At 51.6% G+C, this 19,313-nt stretch overlaps 6 protein-coding genes across 6 annotated transcripts; 3 read left to right on the plus strand and 3 right to left on the minus strand.

Annotated features, from left to right (window-relative positions):
* Window positions 1-1,687: 1,687 nt before the first annotated feature.
* KRP23_391 (uncharacterized protein) lies at window positions 1,688-2,462 on the plus strand (the record flags this gene model as incomplete). Its single annotated transcript, XM_067888606.1, has 2 exons — window positions 1,688-2,116; window positions 2,376-2,462. 2 exons carry the CDS (start codon window positions 1,688-1,690, stop codon window positions 2,460-2,462), a joined length of 516 nt encoding a protein of 171 aa, XP_067750949.1.
* A 3,284-nt stretch (window positions 2,463-5,746) lies between these two features.
* KRP23_392 (Guanine nucleotide-binding protein subunit beta-like protein) lies at window positions 5,747-6,700 on the plus strand (the record flags this gene model as incomplete). The annotated part of the gene is made up of 1 exon (XM_067888617.1): window positions 5,747-6,700. One exon carries the CDS (start codon window positions 5,747-5,749, stop codon window positions 6,698-6,700), a length of 954 nt encoding a protein of 317 aa, XP_067750950.1.
* Window positions 6,701-7,336: 636 nt separating this feature from the next.
* Window positions 7,337-9,034, minus strand: KRP23_393 (Ubiquitin-60S ribosomal protein L40; the record flags this gene model as incomplete). Its single annotated transcript, XM_067888628.1, has 4 exons — window positions 7,337-7,533; window positions 7,619-7,814; window positions 8,047-8,072; window positions 9,028-9,034. 4 exons carry the CDS (start codon window positions 9,032-9,034, stop codon window positions 7,337-7,339), a joined length of 426 nt encoding a protein of 141 aa, XP_067750951.1.
* A 5,953-nt stretch (window positions 9,035-14,987) lies between these two features.
* On the minus strand, window positions 14,988-16,345 carry KRP23_394 (Methionine aminopeptidase 2B; the record flags this gene model as incomplete). The annotated part of the gene is made up of 2 exons (XM_067888639.1): window positions 14,988-15,818; window positions 15,881-16,345. 2 exons carry the CDS (start codon window positions 16,343-16,345, stop codon window positions 14,988-14,990), a joined length of 1,296 nt encoding a protein of 431 aa, XP_067750952.1.
* Window positions 16,346-16,958: 613 nt separating this feature from the next.
* Window positions 16,959-17,647, plus strand: KRP23_395 (Ragulator complex protein LAMTOR3; the record flags this gene model as incomplete). Its single annotated transcript, XM_067888650.1, has 5 exons — window positions 16,959-16,979; window positions 17,060-17,100; window positions 17,170-17,228; window positions 17,291-17,373; window positions 17,441-17,647. The coding sequence occupies 5 exons, from the start codon at window positions 16,959-16,961 to the stop codon at window positions 17,645-17,647; spliced, it is 411 nt and encodes a 136-aa protein (XP_067750953.1).
* A 575-nt stretch (window positions 17,648-18,222) lies between these two features.
* KRP23_396 (putative Nus factor SuhB) lies at window positions 18,223-19,141 on the minus strand (the record flags this gene model as incomplete). The annotated part of the gene is made up of 2 exons (XM_067888661.1): window positions 18,223-18,429; window positions 18,491-19,141. 2 exons carry the CDS (start codon window positions 19,139-19,141, stop codon window positions 18,223-18,225), a joined length of 858 nt encoding a protein of 285 aa, XP_067750954.1.
* Between the last annotated feature and the right edge of the window lie 172 nt (window positions 19,142-19,313).

The raw sequence follows: 19,313 nt of genomic DNA on the forward strand, positions 1-19,313 counted from the left end.
TGGAGCGAGCGGGAAGTTTCTCACACTTTTCTCGCTCAGTCGAAACCCATAGACAAGCGGCCGAACCTTTCCGCTCGCGTTCTCTCGCATCATTTGGGCATTCCCAAACGTCACCACGTCAGCTCTGGCAAGATACCCTCGTGGAAGACACCTCGCGAAAGCGAAAGCGTCTAAGACTAAGCCCGCAAGGGCGAAGTCTAAATCGGTCAAGCCTCGCGACAAGACCTCTGCGTTGGGGGAAACCCGTGGGTGCGGTTTCCAAGGCAATTGATTTACCTAGCGACGCGTCTGGGTCTGCGCGTGCTCGCGACGCCGTGATTCGCCTGATGTGCCGACGACGACCGTCCAACCCTCGGTTTGCTGTAGAAGTACTGCTCCTTTACGAGTTTCTGCCTACCTTCAAAAGCTTGGTCTTGCGTAAGCCAGTTTCGACCACCCAATCGGTTAACTTCGCGTACTGCAGCAGGTCAGCATCGCGCCACACGGGCAAAAACACAACATGTGAATTGTCATCATCTTGTTTCGCATCGAACTACCACGACGTTCCAAGGAAATGAAAAGGCAGAAGTCCGTTTTTTTCGTCAGCCACTACTTCTTGCTGATGACTATCGACAAAAACGATTGCGCCCTTAACTTGGGCGCGGGCAGCGAATAAACCCTTCGCTCAGAGATTTACTAGTCGTGCGTATGATCCTTGGCCATCTAAAAACATCACGGCGTTCACAATTTCGCTCAAGCGACGTATAACAAGCACTTTGTTTTCTTGATACACACCAGATAGAACGCAATAAGCATAGGAGCACACGACTTTCCGACACCCGATGACCATATTATCACACCGCACTCCGCACCAAGAGTTAACAGGAGTTTCTTGATCAAGCCCAAAACACCACTTATTCCTTCCGAGCGATATAATACGGTGGGAATTCGACAAAAATCCCCTCCAAAACTCGTGCAAGTCGGGAGTCTAAATAACTGGACTAGCATACTGGCGAGATGAACTGACACATCACTTGCACAAAACTTAGCGTAGTTCATTTGAAACTAAGCGCACGATCTCAGCATCACCACCAAAGGAATCGTTAGTTCGCAGGGGTTATAATTTCTTTGCCATCAGTAGCTCGGCGCCATTTCCCTAGTTGTCATGGCACACACTCAAAAACAAGAGAAGATGATGATTGTGCGTACTCACCAGTACTTCCTGGTCGAATCTCAGCAACGGCTGGACCCCCTTGGAAGAGCCGTACGCGAGCGTGTAGCTGAGTATTTGGGGGTACCGTTACACGCGTGGTGGTCCTCTAGAACGCACACGGTGCCGATGCCTTTGCTGGTCCAGTACCCCAAAGAGGTCGCCCGCCCAGGTCCGTAGTCGAAATTATCACGATTATACTACGGATATAATTTTAAAACCCGTAATATATCGGAGAGGAATAAACGGCAACCTCAAGAGCCATCTGTACAGCCATAAAAGATCTGACAGGGGTAGCCATTTCAAATAGGACCATGCGTGACGAGTTGACACACATGGACATTTGTGGCAGAAGGCGGGATCCAAAGGCTGCCTCTAAAGCCAATGTAGCTTTCAGGAACAAGTAACCTGGTCAATAAGGTAAAGAATCTTCCGGTACGTATGTATCCTAAGCTAACGGAAGTCTATTTAGACGAAAGTTATTGCAGTATGAATCATATGGTTGGTTTTACCTGGATACTGAAAGGATCATCGCGCTATGTGGCAAGCGAGGCAGGACAGCGATATTGCATCGTCAGTGCTGGGGCTGTCATGGTGACGAATGGCGGGCTTCATGCGGAGTGGGTGTCGGGGTCGATCCGGAGCTGGTCCTCGCACTTGAAGGGCGACGGCAGCTCGGGCTACTACGGCAAATTCAACGACGAGCTATTCGAAAAGTGGCTCGAGGAACTCTGTCAGGTGCTGCGGTGCAAATATGGGCCGTGTCGCATCTACATGGACGGTGCAGCGTACCAAAAGATCACTGAAGATCCCGTTCCGTCCAGATCCAAATCAAAGACCGTCATGTTGAAGTGGTTGCACGACCATGGCGTGACGGTGGTCATTACGGGCTACGCCAAAAAGCAGCTTGAGCAGCTCATTCTACAAGTAAGCGTTTGTCTATTTCTTTGCCGTGTACAAATGCTAGTTAACTATTGAGTGTTGATCTAAGTGAAACCCCACACCACCACTTACAGAGTCGTCACGCTCGCCCGCCATTACAGCCATGAGGTGCTGTATACGCCCCGTACCATCCCGAGTTGAAGCCGATCGAGATTATATGGGGGGAGGGGCTAAGAACAGGATTGCCATGGATCTATTGGCGTCTGCTGCAGACTTGGGGGATAAGATTTTGGGTGGCCTGCAGGCCATCACATCGCATGAGTGGTTGAGTGCGTACAAGAAGATGCGCAAGCAAGATAAAGCTTACATGGAACTCGCGTCTCCGCCATAGTCGATACCAGCACCTGGCCTCCTCCGAAGCACGTCGTAGGCATGGACACGACGGGAGGCAACGTGAACACGATCGAGGAGACCGACATTTCGTCTAATTACTACATTTTAGAGGATATCAAATGTCGTTTCGTTATGTATTTGGAGAGGCTTTAAATATTACTGTTGAAAGTCATCAATTAGCAGCTGTTTGTACATAGAATCCATCGGTTTGTCTCAGCAAAGCTTGTTTCGAGTACACAAGCTTTTCGCTTACCGTATCGCAAATGTCATATCCAGCAACTTGTTGTATCCAACACGTCAAATTATCCAATAAGAATAGAGCAAATGTCATATCCGACACCAAATTAGTGGACAGCAAACCGGGACACTTTAATTGGACTGAAATGCAAGCTCCTTCAGACTTTGTTATCTCGATCTCACTACGCAATGGGCAAGGGAAGACACAAGCCTTGCTGTAGATTGACCACGTCGTCGAACGCTTAGACAACCTGGGACTGCTAAATAAGAAGGTGGGTGAAGTGACGGAGGACCAAGACTGTTGCTAACAGCATTGAATACGCCGACGTTTAGTTTGATACCAACCTTGTTGAGCATTTGATGTCTCCCTACCCACGCGGGTGGTCACATGCGCATGACTCGAGCATTATCTTGTAGGACTTCGCTGGACCCCCCCCCCCCCCCCCTTCCTGAATTTAGTGATGCCATTAGACCTACTTCGCCTTGGCCTTTTGTCCGGAAGATCTGTCCCATTTGATGTCTGACTATTCCTCAAATCCGTTGCAAATGTTATTATCATATATGACAGGATAATCATGCAGGCAAGTATCCGTGAATTTGGCTGCTGGATATGACACTTGCGATACGGTAAGTGTATTGATCTTGAACCTTAACTCAGAGAAGAATTCATTAGTTCACTTAAAACAGAAGACGCTGAGCTTTGCGATGATTCCAAGCTTCTACTACACCTTTGCATGTCCAAGTTCGCAGTAGTGTAAGGCAAAATGGTGTGAAGTAGCTAAAGTAACCCATAAAAGTAGAGAGAGATTTCAGAAAAATAGGATTCAGACCAATGTAGATTTAGTGAAGGGCAAACTGGTGGTTAGTGGCAAACATCCTCCGTCGGTACCACGCCGAAAGAACCTAAATACACGCTTGCAGCGCGAGCTCGCGTGCTGGATGCATATCTAGACGGCAGAGACTGGATGTTTGTAGCCGACTGCAACGACATCCCTCCCACTACGGGAGCAACATTGTCGATCGAGGGACATCTGAGCTGAAGAAGAAGGGTGGGGCGCGAGCACCAAGTGCACACCGGAAATGGAGGACGTGCTCGTGGAGTATCTGGAAGACAACTGCTAGTATACACTTGCTCAAATGCGGGACATGTTGCACTACGACTTCGGCATACTCGTCAGCACGTCCCTAACCAGCAAGAAGCTGTGCGACTAGCTTTACACGGTTAAGCAGGTAAGTTTTATTGAAGTTATACTGTTTTTGATAGTACTGAACTTATTTTCTCTGCTGCTTTGAATAGGTTAGAGTCGAGCCCGAAACATGCAACAATGCGGCAAACATTGAGAAGCCGAGGATGTTCGGTGAAGCGCTGCTAAACACGAACGTGAAGAAGCTTTCATTGTATATTACGATGAGACCAATTACAATCTCTATTGTAAACGATCGCAAGGGCGCTCTCATCGGTCGAGCGGTCGTCAAGCTCCCTCCCTCTAAGATTGCAAATCTACAGCTATAGTGTGCGGTCTCTCCTGAGATAGGTCTCGTGTACTATGCCAAGGTACGCGGGAGCACCAAGATGGATATCAATGCTGAATTTGTAGACTCCATTTACGAAACCGTCAAGCAGCACGATGTCTACGAGACGTACTTTGAGGGCAAGAACATTGTCATGTGCTGGACAATGCCCCTGTCCACAGTCAGACGGAGGCTCTTGTCCGCAGTCGGAGTGATCTGAAGCTGCTATGACTCGGCCCGTACTCATGGCGAGATTGCTGGTGAAGCGTTCACCGAGGTTGGCGATGCCGAGATCGTGTTCAAGTTGAAGATGACGATCAAGAAGAGGACCCAGCGGCGATCACCTGTGACACGAAGAACCTGAAGCTCTCCCTGGCGAATAAAGTTGTCAGGACGTGGCTAACGCAGCTTGAGGCGCTAGACGGTGCCAGAGGGTTCTGAGTTTTTCGGACGCTATGTTACGAGCTGTTGGGCTGGCTAAGAGTAAACTTGGCGAGGTGGGTGAGGAAGACGCTGTTGCTGGAAATGGGCCTGTGCACGTGCTGGTGGTGGTTCCGGATATCGTATTAAGACGCCTGGCAGATGCTGAACTTGGTAAGATCTTAACAAGAAGGAAACCCATCAAAACCGACATGCTGACCGATTTCATAGACCTGTCAGTGAATGAAGACGAGTTTCACCTCGACAATCTGTCTACGAAGAAAGCAAGTGATATAGTGCTGGCGAGATGAAGTGATACACAAACTTTAAGACCTTATATCTCGCGATCGACTGGGCAGACTACACCTTTGCCCGTCCAAATTCACAGCAGTGTAAAGCAAAATCGTTTCAGCACCAACTTTTGACGTTTTGATTTTTGGAGAAAAAAATCATATTTCAATCCAATGTGAATTTAGTGTAAAGAAAAAAAACACCCTAGGTCCCGTACTGCATGGGCTCACTGCGGATCGCTGCTGCTACAGCATGCGTGCAATGTCCAGCCATCTTGTTCACCAGGTGGATATCCATGCACGGCATGCAATGCTCAGCTACCTTCTCCAGCAGCTGCATTCGCAGCTCGGTCTTCTGGCCACGCGGCGCGTTGAACATTTGTTCGTGGCTCAACGCTAGGTAAGCTTTGATACGGGACTTGAGGACACTGAAGCAACCTGCACAGTATAACATTAATAACATTAGTGAGATCGTAATGGGTCAGCTCCATGCTACTGTATATACCCTCGATCGGATTGCACATGGGCCCCAAAAATAAGCTGTCTATATTGATCAAATATTACAGGTTAAACGATTTACATACCAGTTTATATAATAATATTGTAAGCCTACGATACAAAACATACTAACTTGACAAGGTAAATGTGATGTTGCAGTTCTCCTGCGCAATCTGATCATGTTGTCCTCTCGCGATTCGTCACAACTCGCTCCGTTTTCGTCCAATCCTGTCGCTCCCCTCGTTGACTGGTGGTCAACGGCCTTATCGTAGCTCCCCACCACCGCGTGTTACGCACTTTTGGAATCTCTCTCCTCCTTTCCACCATGGCCGAGACCAGCATCTACCCCCGCGCCGAGCTTGACGGCCACAACGGCAAGGCCGTGACGGCCATCGCCACGACCCGCGAGAACCCCAACCTCCTGCTGACGGCCTCGCGCGACAAGTCGCTGCTCGTGTGGCAGCTGTCCAACGACGGCGAGGAGTACGGCTTCGCCCGTCGTCGCCTGCAGGGCCACTCGCACTACGTGGAGGACGTGGTGATCTCGTCGGACGGCCAGTTCGCCCTGTCCGGTTCGTGGGACGGCACCCTGCGTCTGTGGGACCTGAACACGGGCATCACGACGCGCCGCTTTGTGGGGCACACCAAGGACGTTCTGTCCGTGGCCTTCAGCGCCGACAACCGCCAGATCGTCTCGGGCTCGCGCGACAAGACGGTCAAGCTCTGGAACACCCTGGGTGAGTGCAAGTACACGATCACGGAGGACGGCCACACCGAGTGGGTCTCGTGCGTGCGCTTCTCTCCCTCGACGGCCAACCCGCTCATCGTGTCGTGCGGCTGGGACAAGGTGGTTAAGATCTGGAACCTTTCCAACTGCAAGCTGCGCACCAACCTGTTCGGCCACGAGGGTTACCTCAACACGGTCACCGTGTCCCCCGATGGATCCATCTGCGCCTCGGGCGGCAAGGACGGCACGGCCAACCTCTGGGACCTCAACGAGGGCAAGCGCCTCTACTCGCTGGTCGCGGGTGACATCATCCACGCGCTCATCTTCTCGCCCAACCGCTACTGGCTGTGCGCGGCCACCACGTCGGGCATTAAGATCTGGGACCTCGAGTCCAAGATCGTGGTGCACGACCTGCAGCCCGAGATCGAGGAGCCCAAGGGCAAGTACGCCCAGCCCCCGCACTGCATCTCGCTGGCCTGGTCGGCCGACGGTTCGGTGCTCTTCTCGGGCTACACGGACGGCATTGTCCGCGTCTGGGCCGTGGGCAACTAAGTTGTGTCTAGCAACCCAAGCTGTAGCTGGTGGAGGGAGGCTCACAACTGAGTTATTAGTGTAGAATGGAGGTTCAACATGATAGCATCCTGGAGAGTTTTCCACTATCCATTTTCTTTTTATGCCATGTTTGTCAGGAAAGTTGGCATTGCTGGCTAGATGCACAGCTTGCCAAACATTAGATGTCTCGCTCTGAACTTCCTTACACGTCATGGAACAGCTAAACGTTGAATTGATAACAGGACCATGCCGTCGGTGACTCGATAGCCGAGACAACAACATTCTCAGCACACCTCTTACTGCAAGGTAGGCTTTTGTGCTAATAAAATGCGCTTGACAGCCCAACCAGATAGAGCCATTCGCGCTCTAATGTCCTGTGCACACACGAAGACAACAGCTCAGAATACAAGACGATGGAGTCGGTACCAAAAGGTTGGAGAGGGGCCGAACGCAACGACAGTTGTGTATTGATTTTCTCAGCTGCGGGTCGTCGTTCACCGCACCAGGTCAGTAAAGACACTTCACAGACACCAGCAGCCTAATCGTCGAAAGCCAAGCACAAACAGCGTCGTGCATTCTTTTTGGGGGTGTGCCACTTCCGACCGCGAAGAGGGAACGCCAAAGAGAGCGAGTAATTTACTTGAGCTTCTTCTTGATGCGCAGCTGGTTGCTGTGGCCGCATTTTTTCTTGCGGCAGTTGGTGGCACGGGGCGGGAGACGCGCGTAGCAGATGCGGCAGATCTGCTTCTCGCAGTTTGTCTTCTTGGCCAGGGCAGCGAGCGTGGGCTCAATGGCACCACCACGCAGGCGCAGCACCAGGTGCAGCGTCGACTCTGAAGCAAGAAACCACAAATATTAGCGTCAGCAAGTGGAAAATTTTAAGATAATTCCACTCATTCTGCGTCTTTTGCAACGCACCCTTCTGGATGTTGTAGTCCGAGAGCGTGCGGCCGTCCTCGAGCTGCTTGCCGGCGAAGATCAGGCGCTGCTGGTCAGGCGGAATGCCTTCCTTGTCCTGGATTTTCTGCTTGACATTGTCAATGCTGTCGGACGGCTCTACGTCCAGCGTGATGGTCTTGCCCGTCAGGGTCTTCACAAAGATCTGCATGATTCCCTGCAATAACCAGCAAACGTCGCGTCAGCCCCGTAGTTCATCGCCTAATTCGCCGCTTTATCCGTCGCCTAGAGCCCTGTATGACTTGGTCGCGCAATTTCTCCGCCCACAGAGCGGATTGATGCCCGCAACTGGCACCGATCGGTAGCTAAGGCACTCAGGCACACGCAGCAGTGGAGCGGAGAAGCGGCGGGGCCCTGTAGACGACGGACGTTCAACAAGCCCAACGCACCTTTCCTCTCGCAAAATGAATGCCCACTGACCGACGTCGCAGAGGTTTGGGACCAACCAAGTGCCTCACTTGATCTTTGTATGTAGCACCCCAGCGCACTATCGGCCACTCAAATGCAAGCAAAATGGGGGAAGCCCAGCGGTTCGCGATCGGTTCGGACCGCGGTTAAGGTTTTTGTAGGAACTAAGACCTACCCCTACGCGGTCCAGGTTCCAAGCTACAATTGCTGCTGTTGAGTGGGTTTGTCAAGAGAGCTGCTACCCCCGGGATCCATCCACCGCCGCAACAATCGCCAGAATTATAGCGTAAAGATGAAGGCTACTCAGAGTGGAAATGGCGGAAATGCTAAAAGTGATAGCAACTACAAAGAGAGAGAGAGGCTTGCGTTTTTCAACAATTTGGTGCTATCCAGTACTGTGGATGGTATCGTATCTCTCCCTTGGTTTATTTCTGCGGCTTCAACCAGCTCCCTGGTACTTTGCCACTTTAAACCATTTTCAAAGTCCGTATTAGGTCTACTTTGCCTCTTCGACTTCAAATCAGTGCGCTCATGAACGCTTGCGCTCTCACAAACTGCAATTTAATGCCACTCGCACCGTGGCGCTTTGCTCGTGTTTAGTTCACCGCGTACAGTTTTAACTAACCCAATGCGAGCAGTTACCGCATCAATATTTCCGTGCCAAGCGTCTCGACCAACAACATATTATTTTAGCTTATGAACGACAGTGAAGAATTTTACAGCATACCTGCACCCAGCCCTTGGACTGGGTCTGGGAAGTAGCTGCTCAACTGGTCGTTATTCTTGTTATTCGCATACGAGATCGTGCCATCCAAGACTGCAAAATTACTACCAGAAGAATGTGATTTTCTTGCGGATGCTACTGTTTGCTCAAATAATCGGATCTCGAAGCAAGTGGAAGAAACGACCCCTTGGGCACCCTTCGGTAGCAGGGGCCTGGCTTCATCAATAGCCACAATCACCACTCATTCGTTATCTTCAACGTCATCGATCGACTCAAAGAATGTTCACTCTGAGCTTTCTGCACAACTTTATCAACTTTGGGTTTTGTAAACAGATTGGACCCAACCGTGAAAATGGTCTGTAGGTGGAAGCTAATTTGCTACACGACGCCATCTCTCGTCGAGCCACCAAGGAAAAAACAACCATTTACCCAAACTCTTCGTCGTTATGGAAAATCCAGTCAACTATCATATAAAATGTCGTTGAGGATCCAAGTATACAGCACCCGTATCGACCCATTTCCCGTCCATCGTCACTCGTGGCAGTTTCTGTAGCAATCAACTTCTCGAACGCAGAGCTCTGTCGGTAATCACTCCAGTAGACATTCAGGTACGCGCGAAATTCTTCAACTAGGCATTTCGCTCGAGATCTAACAGCAAGTCAGAGTTGATTTCTCAGCCTTTTACCACCCTCGTTTCGACATGCATTCCGAAACAATGGTATTGCGGTTCTACTGGGGCTCGCCTCCAGCAAAATGCCTGGTGTCGCTACTTAAATTATTGATCTACAATTACGGCTGTGATGTTGGAGACTTGCAACGAACCCACCAGAACTTGACGATGCAACAAGCCTGGCACGACTACCAACGAATCGAAAGCAAGAAACTAGTCAAGCGTGAAGGCTACGAGATACAAACCGTTAAGAAAAATCATCGAATGATTAGCAAGGTTTCTCTCGCACTGGAGTTTGACCGAAGGCAAAATGCTCACCCCAAAGCTTAATCTTGTCGTGTCGTTAACAGCCTGCGAGGATATTATCTAAAACCTGTTGTCGGTGCTTGATCGTCATCCCAGGGCACGACGGATCGAATAATAATGGAGAGCCATGAGGTATCGGATTTCAATTTCGATATCTAGATGTAACCCAATTCCGACGTTGGTACCAAAAGAGCATTTTTCACCAGGCAAAGTCCTCCCAGCTCTCGACTCCATCGATGCCAACCAACCTCGCTCTTTGCACTTCCGAGTTTTCTTCCCAGCAGAAAGCTGCCAAAAGACCCTGAGCTGTCACGTTCGCAAACTCAAAGTCGGACAGCGCTCCCTTCTCGACGACAAAGAAGATTTCAAGTATCTTGATCTCAAATGATGCCAAATCTTGTAGAGAACCGAGGAGCGTACTGAAGTATCCGATATGAACTTGTGGCGGTGAGTCTGTGCCACTTGCACGAAGCAGACAAGTCTTCGTTTCTTATCGATGTATGCAGCATCATAGGCTCCTTGATCGAATTTCAGCGGCTTGAGCCACCCACTAGTCGGCAGCTCAGGTAGATGGCGTGGATCAACAATCACGAATTCACTCAGTGGCCAAAGAATCGTCATGTCACCGTAAGAAAGAGACACCCCGCCGTTGCGTATGCGGGAGAAGAGATACATCTCCAAAAGCCATCCGTCTGCCTCAATATCCGAGTGATATCTATGCATTTCAAGCCTTTTGGTAAGTGCAGGACTTGCAAACATGGCTAGGGCCGAATCAGGATATCGGCTGATAATACCCGCACGCAAGGATAAATCACTGTAAAGTTGATCGATCACAAACATCGAGCTGTACTCCTCGTCAGCTGAGTTGATGTTGAGCAGGGTAGTGACAGCTTCATTCAGTGACGACACAACCTCCGCAGTTGTATAGCGAAACATGTACCGAGCGCTTCCACCAGCAAAATAGTATTTCGCCTGAAGAAGCGATCGACGGCAAGTGTCCAGGGGAGCAGCGTCAGCAGGTTTTCCTTGATCTGAAGCGTCCAATCTCGGTTCAACAGCTTCAAATAGCTCTTCGTTTTCAATTACCTCAACATATTCATCCCATGCCCACGACGAGAGTGTGAGCTCTTCAATCCTCAACTCTTCATCTTCATCTGGATCACATTTCATGCAATATGGCATGGAAGCCACCACCACGACACGGCGAGTATCCCATTTTTGCCTGAGCCATTCAGTGCAGATCCGAATTATGCTGCTGTCAATATCCTCGTCCTCGCCATCCACGTAGCCATCAAGAAACACAATGTGGTGCTTTGTATCTCCAACTTCTTCCATGATCAATGCCAGGACCTTGAAGTAAGGCTCTATCAGCTTCGCCGTTTTCCTTCCAGGCGGACAAAAACCGGAACTGCATCACGATTGAAATGAATCCACGTGACGACCCATGCACTGGTGCGAGAGAGCGCCAAAGCAAACGCAGCAGCAGTCGTGGATTTACCGGACCCACGCGCTACCACAATGTACCCAGTCCGACCACCTCGCACTGCTTAGTCTTGCAAGAAGCGGGCCAACTTAACAGTGTCAGCGCGACAGTACAAGCACAACTTCTTGCAAAGCTCATAAATACCAAAACCAACCATAGCAGTCGGATCAATTCTCCACACTGGGCTTTCCTCACCGAGCGGCAGTCTGGAAGCAGCAGGGTCAAGTGTCACCGTCTGATGCCACACTGATTTCAGCCGCCTACTTGGTCGCGACGGCACTTTCACAACCAGCGCCTTCGCGGCTGATGCACCATACGTCCCAAGTCTGGCATCCACCGCCAAGGCGCCACTCGTTTCCCGGTCCGGATAAACAGTTACATGATGTGGCGCATATTCGGCGAGTAGCGGGCGACTCAAGTCCAAAACGTTCTTCTTGAAGTCGTCGATGCTGTTCAAGTTCGTAAGACGGACTGAAGATGCTTAGTGTCTGTGAAATCGAGACCACCGTCGGCAGCTGCTAGTTCGTAGTAGACGTCTCTTTCCCTCGGTGGTAGCGGTTCCTCGACAATGAGCGCACTAACTCCATCCTTTCTAAACCCGTTCAGGTGAGCTGTGAATGGTATCGACCGTCGCTTTGTATCATATGCCGCCCTGTTCCGGTGCACCTTCATCTGCATGAGTGCAACATTCGCTAGAATGTCTCTGCGTGGCCGTTGATGGTCGTCGGCAAGCTCACGAATCTTGATGCAGAGATCTTCAATATCCTGGACATCATCGACTCGTTTCACAGAAGCTGTCTGGGTCCCAGGGATCGCTTCGTGGGTCGCAGCGTCGAAAAGACGATAACAAACTTATTTTACCATCACTTCACCTCCTAGCTGCAAGTATTGAAATGAAGTGAGTATCCACGAACCCTCGTCTGCCAGCATCATTCTCAAACTCTTCGCTTCTTTGAAGAGATTGCCGCTGCATTTGGATGTGATGGTGCTTGGCATTTGGGGGCTCCGGGACCGAGTGCTCATGAATTTCTCGTTGTTTGGCCGGTGATCAACTGTCATCGCGATCCTCAATTCTCAAATAAAACGCCGCGTTCTTTTTTCCAGAAGGTTTCTTCGCCTGTTGAAGTGTTCAGAGAGTGGATTTTGGGGACGTGCTTCTTTGTTCGGCGGCACTGCTTAAGCGAATGTTCGTTCCTGTCGAAACCAAGCGTGGTCGAAGCACGACAAACGTGAATGATATCAAAGCCGTTGGTCGCCCCCGGTCGTGATTGGCAGGTCACTTCACACGGACAAAATGTTGAAGTCTTTGCATTCGCGTTAGAATGTTCGCATTGAACCCATCAGCATTGACGATGCAAATAAGCCCCAGATGATTAGGAAGGGTTTCTCGTCACACTGAAAACAAATCCTTCATCTCAAGCATCTTGCGATCAGGAGGATTGCTTGTTTGATTCCTACTAAGGTCTTCCAACGCCGAAGCCGCTTCCTCTTGATTTTGAGTATTTTGTTTTTGCAATAGGAGCTACAGTGATGCCTCGAGCCGGGCTCATCGTTGTTAGCGTGGGCTTCGTCTTTTGCGCCAACACGAACAGTTCTGACCCCGCGATCATGTTAGATACCGTTGCAGCCCAAGTAGCCCATTCGTTACGGGGGATAAACATCCGACACGTACGCTATGCGATTAACATCCGATATCTTGGCGTGAATTCTCTTCATATCCGTCAATCATTGATGCATTTACACAACTAAATGTATTACAGTCTTACGGTAACACGTACCTTAGCGGTAGTACTAGTACATAGGAAGCATGCGTGAAGCATGGGCTGATCATACATGCACTACAATTTTGCCACAACTGTTTACTACCCTCCGAGTACAATTGGAAACTCGCAATCAACTTATAATGCTGCGGTAGTACATGTGCATGGCTTGCACTCTGAACGCAGTTACCACCTAACCAACAGCTTGAACCACACCATTCTTTTCACCAATGTATTGCATGGAGCGCATTGTTAGTACTGTACTTCGTAAGGATACAAATTCGACTAGGGTGCCACTCAATTGGCAAGAACGCTTGCACTATCCACGCAATTGTATCTATTTTTCAGCTCACCCCCACCCACCCAGTGTTCACCGCCCACGATCTTTTCGACCTAACGCCGATGATTAGTGGCGTAGAATGGTATACGAGTGCGCTAGAGTGGCTATTCCGATACGTGGAGACAGATCAGAGATACGAAAGAGACCACCGAATATTCATGTCGATCCGTAATATATGCTGGAAGCCTCCACCCGGGTCCCAGGTGGGGCTTGCATTCGACATTGAGACCCAGATTTACCCGATACACCAGGAAATGTTCCTGGAGATCAGTTAAACGTATCTTCGAGTATTGTCAAGTTGAATTGAAAATGACTAGTGGTACTACTAATTCAAGGAGACGATTTTGCTCCACAGCAATTGTTGATTCGTAACATATTAGAAAGACTATGATCTCATACACATAACACATACCATAGTGCCTGATGTTATTTTGACAAGTGTTGGATATTGCCGCTAGGTCAGACAAATTAATTTGCAGCACAGTTGCGGTCGCATTAGAGACGAGCACAATATGGAGTGAGATGCGAGCACGAATCTAACGCAAGCCCATTCCATCCAGAAAGTTCAATTTGTAGGCTATTTAAGCCTGTCATGAGGCTGCAAGACGCTTTTTGGGTTTACTACATACTTCAAGTACATGCATATCAACATGTAGCGCAATTACCGCACATTGGCCCTGGGACAGCTTGCATCGATCCACATCTGTAGTTGCCAGGATGTTGATTCGGGTTTAACCCCCCATTCTCCAATGTCAGAGGGTACGACAAGTCTGAAATCCAGAGGCGACATATGAATGTCGGCTATTGTTTGATGAACTTTCGTGTTCACAAAGTGTAGGAAAGTGTAAAGCACTTTGAGAGGAGAGCTGGCCCAGTCCAGACATTGGTAAAGTCTGTCCGTGTAGCTCTTTCAAGTCTAACCGCACGCGGTGTCCTGCAGCCTGCACGCACTTCAACATTGTTCTCATGAACCTAGCGTCTGCATTCAATTCGACGGTGTTCTCGAAGGTGTTGTTGGGTACGCCCTGAGGCTTTGCTGGCAGCGAGTCGCTGCTCAGCAAGCTCTCACTCTTCACTTCGCTCCGTCAAGCACACTCGTCCAGTCTCCAAGATCCAGCGTTCAAGCGCCGTCCTCTGCGGAGGCGAGGAGGAGGATGCGGAGGAAGGGGAAGGGGAAGAGGAACGCTGAAGGAGTCCCGACAGCCCGTTGTTCGTTGCTGAGGAGCTACCCGCCACATCCAAAATGCTATGCTTGGCGGACCTCCCAGCGCGGACGTAAGGCTCGAGGAGAATGCTGCGTCGGCTCGAGAGCTACTCAACGGGTGTCACGTCACGCGACCTGCATGACGAGGCTGAGCACCGTCCAAGTTTGCTTCTATACAAGACGTAAGCAGAAAAGTTTCCTAGTGTCACCATGTGCCTATCTGGAGGTGGAGAGGGTTGCATGGTGATAGCCGGCTCAGGCATTAGCCCTCTCGGACTCTGTAGGCTACGTACCAATAGGACGCTCTTCGGGGAATAATGGGTTAAAAGCTGTAGTTTGTTAGCGAACCATCACTTGGGCTCTTCAATGGATATGATGTTTGAAGTTTAGATCCAGGCAATGAGGAAATGCTTCAGTACGATTCCATCCATAGCCCTAGTAGTCGTCGCCACGGGACACAACCTCCTTGCAGGTCGGGCGTAGGACGAATGTGTGTTCGTACTGCGCCGAGTAGCTGCCCCTGATGTCGACAAGCGGTGGGTACGCCGTGACGATGCCCGTGTCCACCAAATTCTTGAGCGCCAAGAGGTACTTCTCCTGCTTGGCACCCTTCGGGTTGACCGTAGCGGACCCACCGTCCTCCCGCTCGAGCCATCGGCGGCACCACGGCAGCGTGCCAAACGTGCGGGTGATGTGGTCCAACAGCGTTTTAGCACGAGGAAGATGCAGCGGCACATTCGGAGCATCAGCGGCTTTGGCGTAGTGCGAGCACTCGCCGTCCTCAACCACATACCCTCGGCCAGTGGAGCCAAACGTCTCAATCGCGAAAATCTCGCCCTCCTCCATCTTGGTTTGGTCGTTCGTTTTGACAATCGGCACACACTTGCTGCCGTGCGTCTCGTACACCCCGATGGAGTGGCCATTTAGGTTCCGAATCGACTTGACAGGGTACGTTTTGCCCTCGATAGTCACCTCGAACGACTCCATCACCTCCTGAATCTCGCCACCGATCTCGCCCAGACGCGCGTCGACCCCCGCACAAGCAATCCCAGCGTTTGCCGCCGCTCTAGCAGCTTCCAAGAGCGGGTCAAATTGAGGATCAAACGCCACGGTCCACGCACTGTCGATAATGCGGCCATTAATCTGCGTGCCGAAGTCCACCTTCATCACGTCGCCATACGTCAGCACAGTCTGGTCGCCCGAGTTGGGCGTGTAGTGTCCTGCTACATGGTTCAGCGAGCAACCCGTCGGGAATGCAATACCCCGCTACAGCACGAAAAAAAGAGCGGTAAGACAGTATTTGAAGCTGCGGACAGCGAAGTACGTACAGCTAGAGCAGACTCCACCACAAGTTCACGGTTCTTGGTTTCGAGTTGCGAGCACAGACCGACGAGTTTGAGGCCTGGTTTGATGAGACCTTGCGCAAACTTACGCACTTGGCGGTGCACCTCAGCGGCGTGACGCAGTGTCTCGTACAGATCTTCCTGTTCACGGTCCAGTGCGCGCTTTTCGTCACTTGTGGTGCGAAAAGTGTTGAAGTCTCCCGGGTGGTCCTGAATCTCACCAACAGGAAAATGCCCGTCCGGGAAAAGTTTCTCGACGGGGATCGTGGGCGGATCGGTTTGCCCCACCGCCACGTAGCTGTCCGTGAACCCGTCGACGCCGCGGAATTGTGGCAGCTTGGAACCCGCTTCGTGGAGAGTCTTGAGCTTTTTTCTCTTTTGGTTTTGTTTCTTGTTCTTGTTGCTGGCTTCGATCTCGCAGACATTGGTCACCACTTGAATATGCTCCATCACTATGGGAGTCTCCGCCGTCCTCTGCTTCTTTTGCTTCTTCTGGTTCGCCATCGCTCACCTTCTTCCTTCTTGTCCCTTTTGACTGTGGGAAAGAATGCCTGATCCGCTTTAATGAATGGTTGTCATGCGCCGTTGACCCGACGCAACTAAAGCTGCCATAATAACGTCGGCGATGACATGGAGAGGTTGAAAAGGAACGAATTGGTTTTGAAAAGGGGTTGATTACAAGACACAACAGAACCCATTGCTTGCTCCAAATTGACTGTCCGTGGTTGTACGCTGTGTAGGCTCGACTTAGTGGCATAAGAGTTTCCAGTATACTTCCACCACAGAAGTCACAGTAATACTGGAGCTGTGCATCTGAACACCTCAACTCTTAGCGCAGTTCTACCACACTAGCCATTGACGCCCACTGAGCGGCGAAAGCGAAAGGCATACATCTCCATCACCTCTCTGCCACGACGCCGGCGAGCTGCTGCTAGCGACATCGCCCCGTACTTGAAGAGACTTTGCTACTCTTTGCGCTTGCGTCCGTGCGCTGATTTTGTCCAATCCCTGGCGACTTTCACATCACTTTTCAAACGCGATTTTCCAGCCCAGTTCCAGCACCATGGAGACGGCCGCCGAGATGGTATCGCCACGCTCTCTGCGTCCAACACGCGACTACAAGAGCCCCTCTAACCAGATATTCTTCTTCTCCATCAACTACAGAGTCCTATTCTCCAGGAGAAGCTCAATGACGTGCTGAGCAGGTGCCACGAGACCTTCCACTAACAACATTAAACCACTCCTTAACGTTAAAATGTGGATTTATGCTGCAGATACGACGCGCTGGAGGCCATTCTAGTGTGCACGTCCGAGGGCGTCCCCCTCCTCAAAGGTGGACAGTCAAATAGAGCTCTTATTCCTCTGTATTTAGTGAAAATACTAACTTGTATGCAGTGTCTGCGGAGGAGAAGTCGGAGCTGTCGTACGAGTACACGGAGACGGTGCTGCCCACAGTCTTTGCCGGCGCGGCAGAGCAGGTGAGGATATACTGGAGGTTGGAGCCTGAGAGGCTCAGGAGCGGAGGCTGACGAAGCTTTTTTTCAGGTCGGGAAGCTCAAGTTTGGCGCCGTGCAGAGCGTCACGGCGTTCTTCGACGACGTGGTGCTGATCCACATCAACCACGCGCCGCTGGTCATCACACTCGTGGCGCCCAACTCGCCGCACACCGGAGCACTGCATGCGCTCGCTAGCGAGCTGCGTCCGGCCCTCACACCGCTCAAGAAATGCGTGGAGAGCGCCGATGTGCATTAGTTTGGATTGCAAGCTCGGGGGATTGAACGAACGCGAGCAGAGGAAGTCTGTGCAGCTTTTTGTATGGGACAGGCCAATGGACCAATGCATTTATCTCGTACTTCCAGGTGGCTCGCAACCGAGGTGGCAGCAGGCGCAATGATTTCACCTTGCTGCGCATTAACTGCGTACCTCGTCGCTTTACGCTGCGTTCTCCTCCTTAGCGGCCTCTTCTCAAGGATGTCCTAGAACTCCAAAGCTCAGCAGAGAGCTTCTTGCTGCCGAGGATGTCCATTGCAATCCGTAATGCAATCCTACCACTTGGCTACGGTGAAGCGTGAGAACTGCGAAGGCTTCTACAAGAACTGGCTGAATCCACTTGCGTGACTGTGTAGGTGCCTACGACCAAGGCTGCTCCTCCATCTTGGCGGGGGGTTGAGAATTTGGGACGCCCGCGTACAAACATTGCGGCAAAGACTGTCGTAGTGCATGCTAACATTAACATTAGGTGTGTTAGTCTATGGCAACCGAGACTGGCGCGACCGGGTCAAGGCCACTTGGGAAGGAACGATGTGGTGCAGCTCTAGATCAGTTTGCTACTTGCGCACGTGCACGGCGTCGGCCTTGTTGATGAGCTCGATCATACTCGCGTGGATGTCGCCCTTGTTGTTGGACACGACGATGTTGCGCGTGCTGAGCGAGAAGGGCGTGCCGTCGCTGTTGCTCACGTGGCCGCCGGCCTCCTTCACCAGCAGCGCGCCGGCCGCGACGTCCCACGAGTTCAGGTCCAGCTCGTAAAAGGCCTACACAATCACAACAATATCAGCACTCACGAACACCATCCCTGCAGCACTGCAAACGTACCGATTGGCGTCCTGCCGCGGTCCAGGCCAGCTCGATAGCCGCCGCGCCCTGCAGACGCAGGCCTCTGCACTTAGCCGAGAACTCGCGCGCGCAGTCAAGCATGGGCAGTCGCACGCTGTCCTTGGTGCCGATGCCGAAGCCCACGAGCGCCTCCGAGAACGAGGCCTCGAGGCTCACGTGCACGGGCTGGCCGTTCAGGAACGCGCCCTTGCCCTGCTGCGCCGTGAAGAGCTCGTCCCGGTACGGGTCGTAGATGACGCCCACCACCACGTCGCCCAGGTGCGCGCAGGCCACCGACACAACGCTGGCCGGCCGGTGGTGCACGAAGTTGGTTGTGCCGTCGATGGGGTCCACGATCCAGAGCCAGTCCTTGCTCACCATGTCGTGCAGCGCGCGCGCCGAGGCCTCGCTGCCGGGCGCGACGCTCTCCTCACCCAGGAGCTCGTGGCTCGGGAACGTCTGCTTGATGGCGGCGAACACGAGGTCCTGGCACTGCTTGTCCACGACCGTCACGAGGTCGTCCTTGCTCGACTTGGTCTTCTCCACGCGCGACGTGCTTAGGTGCGACTTCATGTGGGCGCCGGCGGCGCGTGCGGCCGCGACGGCCACGTCCAGCATGGCGTCCACGTCGGTTGGGGCGGGGGCGGCCATGGCTTGTTGCGTGCAATGGAGACTTTGGGAATGACTCTTGAGCTAAGCGATTGAGTGTCAATAATGCGTAGATTACGGTACCTGTCGCCACGTCACACGATCGTCTGATCGCCACTTCAATCTCGATGCTCGAAACGTGGCTTGGGCTCGTGTGTTTTCTTAAGCTTTGGTC

This window comes from Phytophthora ramorum (assembly GCF_020800215.1).
Source record: "Phytophthora ramorum isolate Pr-102 chromosome Unknown Phyram_PR-102_s0001, whole genome shotgun sequence".
NCBI classification, from domain to species: domain Eukaryota; phylum Oomycota; class Peronosporomycetes; order Peronosporales; family Peronosporaceae; genus Phytophthora; species Phytophthora ramorum.